This window comes from Euphorbia lathyris, chromosome 5 (genome assembly GCF_963576675.1).
Source record: "Euphorbia lathyris chromosome 5, ddEupLath1.1, whole genome shotgun sequence".
NCBI lineage: Eukaryota > Viridiplantae > Streptophyta > Magnoliopsida > Malpighiales > Euphorbiaceae > Euphorbia > Euphorbia lathyris.
The window spans coordinates 6,598,635-6,607,747 of NC_088914.1; the positions used below are offsets into that span (position 1 = coordinate 6,598,635).

The window sequence follows — 9,113 nt, forward strand, 5'->3', positions numbered from 1 at the left end:
TTAAGGTGCAAAAATACCCATAACGTTTTGGGTCAGGAGCAATTTTACCCCTAACGTCTAAAATGGTGCAATTTTGCCCCTAACGTTTGTAGCCAAGAGCAATTTTACCCCTAACGTTGGTAATTTGGGTCAATTTCAGATATTATTATAAAACACATATATTTTTATTCATTATTTTGCACCAATTTCATATCAATTCATCCTAAAAAAAGAATTTCATGTTTTTTTATAATTTAATAATAGAATTGGAGATTAATATTTACAAATTCGGTGAATTTTTTGAATTTTTTTTTATCTAATTCATACAAAAGACAATATATTTTTTTATTTTTTTCACATCCCAGCATATGTTTATGATTTGTTACTGATAAAATGACGCATATATGAAGTGTAGATGATAAGATTCATGACCGAGAAGACAGTTTGATGAATTATTTCTGAAATTGATCCAATTTATCAACGTTAGGGGTAAAATTGCTCTTGGCTACAAACGTTAAGGGTAAAATTGCACCATTTTAGACGTTAGGGGTAAAATTGCTCCAGACCCAAAACGTTAGGGGTATTTTTGCACCTTAACCCTACATAAAACTATTCAAGGTTGCCAAAGCAATTCATCACCGATCAGTCTTCCAAACACCCTCTATATACTCTTATAAATCTTTTTTTGGTAACTCTTAAGAATCTTTTATTTACTTTTATACTGTAACCTCCTCTATATTTAAATGTTGAATTCTTATTATATTATATACAAATATTATATCACCTTTTCAATTTCAATATTAGGTGTATAGCACTAAATATTTTTGAAATAATGTACATTTTAATGTGAAATCATTTTACATCAGATTTCCAACCTAAACTTAATAAATAAAAAATTCACGATGCTGATTTTAATGAAATTAAGGGTCAAAATAGCATATAAAAATTAATAATTAGTACAAATTAGCCCCTGACAAATTAGCCAAAATACAATCAGTTTTATTATCTAAAATTCATAAAATTCAGACTAATTTATCAAATATTACAACTTTAAGACTGAAGATATCTAAAATTCGATTATTTTTACCCTTAATTCGATTTTAATGAAACACAAATTAATTTTTAGTTATATATTTATGGCACAAAAACTTACTAAACAGGCAAATGAAAATCTCAGGACCTAATATCACATTTTGCAATCAAGTTACACTCCCATTCCTATATCTTCACATTATTACCAAAGATTTACAGACAAAAGATTGCAGACTCTAATCTAACCAACCTTAGGTCAAGCAATTTAGACTACTTACAAAAACATTTACAGCAACAATAGGATAAATAACTTCTAATCACTTCCATCTATTGCAAGCCATTAATAGCAAACTCAACCCGGAAATTTACCTGTAGCAGGCAACTTAGTATTGATCATGCATCGCAGGCTGAACGAAAATTAGTATGTTAGACCCGGAAATCGAACATGTTCTCAATTTCTATATCAGAAAAATCGTCCACAGAAGTTGAAGAAGCTACTGCTTGATTTGTCTCACCATGTTCAGCCTGGAAATATATATCAAAAAAGAAAAAAGAGTAAGATGACTGCAGAATCTGATGCAATAAAACACGTGACGGGATAACTATTTGAAACTCGTGTAGAATAGTCAGCCAGTTATTGTGGGGAAATCGACACATTTATAGTTAATTACCAAAGAATTTCTTCCGTGTATGTGGTAATTTTGGCTCGTCCCGCCACAAGAAGGCGGACAAGAGGGTTGCGGGAATTTTCCATCAGTCTTCCTGTCCAATATTGCGACAGGCATACTGCTATTTTACAATATAATTGTGAAATTGACCAGCTTACTTTAATTAATCTTACCTTTTTATTTGATGTGTGTGTGTGTGTGTATATTACTTTTTTACTCATTTATTATTACAATGTCCTAAGCAAGCTGGCCAATTTCACATTGTATTGTGAAATATTAGTCTGCCCGTCACTGATAGAAAAATCCCACAGCCCCCTTGTCCGCCTTCCTGACTGGTGGAGCGAGCCAACATTACCACATACACGGAATTAGTTTGAAATCCACCCAAAATGAAGAAATTATTTGGTAATTAATCACAAATATGTCAATTATTACGCCATGTCGCTGGAACACTAATGCTAGTGGGAAATGTGAACTGCACTTCAGCCACTTAATTTTAAGTTTAATACATGCACAAGTAAACAGAGTATAATGCCATTGCTTTTTGTCATTTCCTAAACCGCAGTCAATATATATTAGATATTTAGATAAACAAGTTAAGCCGGCTGAAATATGGTCAGGCTTTTCTTAAATTTCAGGTAAATATAAATTCCATCGACCTACTTACTTCAGCTTGGCGGTAACGCTCAAGCATCCGCTGATATTGCTGACGCGCCTCTGGAGAATCCACCATTGACAACACACGCGAGACAGCCTCATCAATAGCTCCATCGACTTTTTGTTTCCGAAACACCTTGAGAATATCTTCATCTTCACTCTCTTCAATGCGTTCTGCCTCATTCCGAAAACCCCGCAAACCAACTCCTTTGCGTCTCCATCTTAGAACAACCTTGTCCAGAACTCCTACAGCCCAACAGATCACTCTGTAGTGCTTCCGAACTTGATAACCTCTCACATGAGCCTGCCAAAAAAGAGAATCATGCAATCCATCCCTCAGTCAGATATGATCTATGCTATTTATCCTGTTCCATAGAGACGAAACAAGCTGATGGATGAATATGTGGTGTTTCTGAGATTCATAAATACAAACACGCTATCTAGATATTTTTTAGGTGCAAATAAAGCAGACAGGCAAGAAGAGGAAAAACATTGAATACCTGTATCTTCACAACTTTCTGTCGAAACGCAAGAAAGTCTTTCCGACCTTTCCATCCTCTATATTTCTTCTGAATAGATAAAGCAGCTATATTATGGTCCCGTACATTGCGAAAGGCCAGCTTTGACACAGCTGAAAGCCCTTGAATATCACCAGCACTGATTCCATACTCATCTATACTATAATCAGATCCAGCAGTTTCTTTCTCTAGTCGCTTTCTAAAAGAATGCGCTCTAAAAGCAGATTGTATTCTTGCAGCAGCCTGAGCTGCATTCCGGACTGCTGCTAAGGTATCTTTAAGTGAATCTGGGTCCGAATTGGCATCAAATTTCCCCTTGGAGATGTTATCTACAGTTCTCTCAGCTTCAACAACAGCAGAATCCTTAGAAAGCTCACTTTCCTCTAATCTAAGGGAAGAAAGATGACTAGTTAGTGCCTTTTCTGAGAGATAACCTGCCAGCCCCTTATGCCCACTACTAGCGGCAATAAAAGCTGGGGATCTGCCGACTGGATCTTGTGGAGTGGGATCTGTGACAGCACCAGCTGATGCACCACAAGCTAAAAGGGCTGCAACCATTTTTTCCCTGTGACACAAAACAATGTACACCACTGAACAAAGCTTTTTGGGCTTCTTACTAGTATTTTACATGAGTTATAAGTAGTTAATACTTTGGAATCAAGACACTATTAGAAAACCAAATGAATTTAAATGTACTCTAGTGTCACTATTGCTATCTAACCTTCCAAATCGAGCAGCCCAATGAAGAGCAGTCCATCCATTAATGTCCCGGAAATCTATGCTGACTCCATGAGAGAGAATTGCGCTCAATGCCCACTCGAAGCCCAATCCAGCAACCATGTGTATGATCCCCTGCTCTTTCTTCGATAAGAAACAGTTACATTGATCTTGTATTTCCTGGGACTTGGAAGATAGCCACTGCTGCAATTTGTCCTTCAGAAGCTGTTGCAGAAGCCAATCAACAGTGCCAGATGAAGTACCATTGCCGAATAATAGAGCCTCCATTATGTTACCCCACGAATCATCATCAGTTTTTATTTTTCTCAGCAGATGAATTCCAGTTCCTATGCTATCATCCTTATGCAAAGACAAATTAGACAGAAGCGTCTGCACAAATCTGACTAGTAACAACAGTTCTTCAGGACTCTTAGCAATTTCTGTTTGAGATAAGTTGCAATGAGTACAACCACCAATCTTAGGTCGATATTCAAATTCTTTTATCTCACTGTATGGCTGCTGATTGCCAGAAGTAATGCACAAAGTAAGCTTTCCTGGAAGGCCAGGAGGAGCTTCACAACGGAGAACACCTTCTTGAACAATTTCAACAGGAACTTCAATGTCACCAAACATGCATGTCCATTTAGATTCTGATGGATCGCATAGAAAAGATCCAATGATAATGACCTGCATCAAGAATCTAGGTTTCAAAAATTGTATTTATACAAATGAAAACTCCTCAGAGCAACAGAAATCAATACATCAGAAACCAATTTAAGGAAAATTCAAAAAATTATATATTGAAGTGATAACATTTAAGGGCAGTGATGTGTTAAAAAGTTGCTGGCTATACACCTGATCATTGAAATGAATGAGGAACTTCTGGTTAATATTCATATGAATTACCCAGTTAATATAGTAACTTATCTGAGCTTGCAAATGACATCCAACAGCAACTGAGTTGGTTATGTTTTGAAAATTCAACTTGATAAGGCATACCTTTGTTGCCTCAGCAGCGTAACCCCATTCTGGGGATATTTCACGGATTGTAAATTTCTGCTGGTGTGCAACAGTTACTTTTGAATTTGCTTCAATAGGGCCTCCAAGTTGACCTTGGTCATATAGCATTCCATAGTAGTCAGGATTACTCTCTGCAGTTCTCATCACGGAAGAATAAGCAGGAATTTCAATATTTGCATCTTCTTGAGGCAGCAAAATAGAAGCTGTCAACATGAAAAACTTATCAATCCTTGACTCGATTTTGAAATTTGAATGTAATTATCATAACTTGAAAAGAAAATCTTACAATTCCCAATTTCGATTCCGTTGAAATTCAGCCAATGATTGTACTCATGCCCTTCAGCAGGTTCCTGCAAATAGGATTGAGGCTTTTCTTGTTCCAATTATTTCTAAATGACCATAATGAAAGCAGTGCTGAAATTGGTCCTCAGAATTCCAAACTAGTAGGGTCCAAATAATTTATAGGGCATTATATATTTGAATTACAAATGCCTTTATGTTCTCATGTATAATGGTATACAAGAGAATATTGTTAACATGGCAAGAGACTATATAGTTCACCTGATTATCCACAAAAGATGAAGTCTTGGAGGACACTGACACTTCATTCCAGGGCTCAGTTGCTCTGCCTCCCTCTACATACTCTTGTGGATATGACTGAGGGTATGGACCTCTTTTACCTGCAGAAGACAAAGTCATGAGCAACTCTTTATAGCTTCCTCTCCTATTTTCTCTTTTATTTTACATTTAAGAAAAGATTACAACTTTACAAGTAATATTGATAATAAATAAATAAAAAAAATAAAACCAAGAAAGTAGATATGCAAAAGGTGTACGACAGACCCAAAAATTGAGAACATGCATGAAGTCATACTGGCTATAAATGAACAACCAATAATGGGAACAAAAAATGTAATGGTTGAACAAACCAAGAATATAAATTTGGAGATTGCCTAAGTACCATAAATCATGTTAAAAGAAAGAGAGATCTTTAATGCTATAATACAATTTATGTGGTAGTAGGATGTCTCGTTTTTTTTCAAGTGATTAATAATTTCTTAAAGATGAATAGCCATTCCATCCAAGAAGAGCATCACTAGAAAGCTCATACAACTTAATATTCCTTCCCAATGTAGAAAGACAAAGAGATTAACACACTTCATGCCTAAAACTGAGGCACTTTTCAGATTGTTTTCCTTCTCGCCCAGAACATACTAGAAGAATACTATAAACAGTCAGAACTAATGACAACTACATATAACACATGCTGAAGATACACTTTAATGAGTTCAGTTCATATGAATTAAAGAGAAACCTGCATCCCAAAGGTGAACAAGATTGTTACTCTGCTGTTCCATCCCAGCATGCCCAACGTAGCCTTGACTATTTCCATTATATTCTGGCCTATGTAGCAAATTTATAGACGGCTCTTTCTCGGAGATCTGTTTCTCATACACTAGAAGTTCTGCATCATGCTTGGCTATTTCCTTATCTCCAAACTCACCAATCTCTTTGATGATGTCATCGTCTAGACTCAATTGCTCCTCCAATCTTCGCAAAAATTGACTAACTTCAGCTTTTGCAGAACCAGTAAACTCTGCTGTAGTTTCCAATTCATTTCCCTTCCTGACTATCTCTGAACTAACTTCTATTGAGCTTGGACTACATGAATTTTGATATCGGTCCTGTAAATCACTAATAATAGATGTAGAATCTCGATTTTGACTACTACAAGAAGTTGGACTGGGGCTAAAAGCAGAAGAGGGCCCTGGTGATAAATTTGCAGCAGATCCCACTCTGGACTTCCCCTGTATACATAAATGTGACCATCCACATTAATTTGAACCTTCGTCTATGCAGCACTAGATGCTCTTGCAAATAGAGAATTATATCAACTTTCATAACAAGCCCAGGAATTAAATAATATCCCACAAAATATGATATTAGAAAAGTCAACTAGCAGATGCTCTGGTTAAAGATCCTCAAATTTTTCAAAAGGTTCAGTCAAATTTCATTGTCTTTCTCTTTTCTTTTTACAGAACAAAAACTTCTTCACAGCTGAAGAGATTATGCATTGCAGAATACCATTATGGCTGATGATGGAACTTATGCAGAGATGAAGATAAGAAGTTGTGAAAACTTACATCACTAATTTCTCTGTAATGAACCAGAACAATATGCTCATATGCGCTGCCAAGAAAAGTAAAATGTAAAAAACAAAACCCAAACACTATCACCAAATCTAAGTTGTTTTTAAATAATTTACAAAATTCTGATCATCACATGGACTATGTAGTAATTGTCAAAGAAAAACTACTCTTTGCTGTCAAAATACTTATATTATTTTTGCAGTCAGAATTTCATCAACTGAAAAGGAAATTCTCTAATATCATACAAAAGAAAACTTAAGAAGGTTTGTAAACAAGTAAAAGTTACAAATGAATAAAGTTATACTCACGGATCCAGCATCCAGTAGCTACGTCTCTGAAAATTTGGGTTTTCCTCTCCATGTGCATAATAACAGTTCAATGCTTCAACGTTTCCCACCTAATCATACAAAGAAAATGTCTAATGCATAGAACTCTACCAACCCAAAAGATACAAATGAACAGCATAAAACACTATTCACACGTTAAACTGCTAAAACCATTCAAAAATATATTTAATATTTTCCAGAATATTTTTAGTGCTTATATAGAGCGTTTGTATCCACTAGAAATATCCTTTTAAAATTCATCCAGACAATGCCAAAATGTAAACTTAAATGTAAGGGTAAGCACAGTTCAAATTGCCATGTTATAATCATGTCAAGGTTATTTTGGAGAATTTTCACCAAAAGATAGAATAACATGAGTTCTCCATTTGTCTTTTCCTTTTCTACACATATACACATACATGATACATATATACATTCACTACATTTTCTATTGACCTGCTGCAATGATGTGAAAGGCTAAAATAATGAATGTGATATCAATCACATAACTGTAAATAATATGTTAGAAGGTGAGTAATCAAGAGTGTAATTCATCATGGCAAAAAGGTGAGTAATCTCATAATGGCTTCATATCCAATAATACAGTGACCATGCTGATAACTTAGATTTTGAAACAAATCTGTCTGATTCATAAAGTTAAGAAAGTTAAACAAACTAATCAATGTAAAACATACTGAGGTCAATAACCATAATTTTGATCAAAGGCAATGAATTTGAAACACCAAAATTCTCTTGTATCAAATTTTGAACTTCATCCTTCCCAAAACGTGCAACCAATCAATAAACTGGAACTGAAAATTTCTCTAAAACAGGAATGAGCAGACAAATGCAATGAATACACATAGCATAGGCACCAATAAAAGACCTTAAGTCGTTCGTGTGCTTCCCCAACAGTTCTTCCATCCTTCTTTTTACGCCAATTATGGCCATCCCTACGAAAGAACCGAAGGACTCTCTTGTTGAAAAGAAATAAAGATCCACCTGTCAGTAAACCCCAGTGCATAATGAATAAATTGCAAACCAGCTTCCATTACCACAGAAAACCACGAAAACCGAATAAATTGCCTCATTTACATATACATAACACTATATCGATTACCAGTTGGCTTGTTAGCTGGCTCGTGGTTGAGTTGGTACTTTTCGTAATCCTTCAATATATGAAGGACTTCTGCAGGTTTCAGCCATCGCAATTGAGCTTCTCGAAACAGATCATTGATATCATATCCTGAGATAACAAACAACAGAATATATCTTTGTAAAGAACCAAATACTGTTTGTTTGGCTTGTCAAAACGCATATATCTTCAACATAACACGAATAATAGAATACATACTTCAGTACAAAAATATATATACCTACACTAAAAATTCAACCGAAACAACCTACCTGATTGCGACATATTGAACTCCTAAAACCTTAGCACTGAACTAATTGCTGGAATCACTTCACTGAAATCCACGTCCGACTCATATTTGAACCAGACTTTCGCTAGCTCTCCGGTGAAATTCCGATAGAAAAAGGAACTAAGAGAAGTTAACACCGATTGAAACCTTATACTGAGCTCATGGCCGGCAGCATGGAGAGCGTTGAGTGATCTCGAACCGGATCGAACTTGATTTTGTTGATAGCTATACAGTAAGAACGAGAAATATAGGTATAGAAGAAGAAATGGCTTAGACTGTGACCTTTGTCCGTACGGTCTTGACTTTGGAAGTCCTGAATTCTTATACCAGAGACAGAGAGAGAAGGAAAGACGAAGAAGAGTATGAACGAAGGTGGGCTGAGTGGGTGAGAAAGAGGGAGTAAGATCTGCTGCATGTGGGTTTACATGAGCTCGTTATACTAGGCATGAAATGATTGGTTGTTGTGATATAATTCAAAATTTGGAGCCTGGATGAATATTTGACTAAAAAAATTGTGTCGTTGTTGCTTATTGACTTTAATGAGTTGCTTATTGTGTCGTTGATACTTTTCAAATTTATTGGGATAGTTTTTTCATAGTATAAATTTAGTTTTAAATTCCAT

General features: G+C 35.5%; 1 protein-coding gene across 1 annotated transcript; it reads right to left on the reverse strand.

Moving 5' to 3' along the window:
• Positions 1 to 1,144: 1,144 nt before the first annotated feature.
• Positions 1,145 to 8,851, reverse strand: LOC136229050 (calmodulin-binding transcription activator 4). Its single transcript, XM_066017600.1, has 13 exons — positions 8,475 to 8,851; positions 8,188 to 8,313; positions 7,954 to 8,069; positions 7,050 to 7,138; positions 6,736 to 6,781; positions 5,907 to 6,399; positions 5,153 to 5,271; positions 4,878 to 4,941; positions 4,571 to 4,794; positions 3,576 to 4,258; positions 2,837 to 3,419; positions 2,347 to 2,640; positions 1,145 to 1,536 (listed from the first exon to the last, which is right to left on the reverse strand). Exons 1-13 carry the CDS (start codon positions 8,485 to 8,487, stop codon positions 1,438 to 1,440), a joined length of 2,949 nt encoding a protein of 982 aa, XP_065873672.1. The 5' UTR covers positions 8,488 to 8,851; the 3' UTR covers positions 1,145 to 1,437.
• Between the last annotated feature and the right edge of the window lie 262 nt (positions 8,852 to 9,113).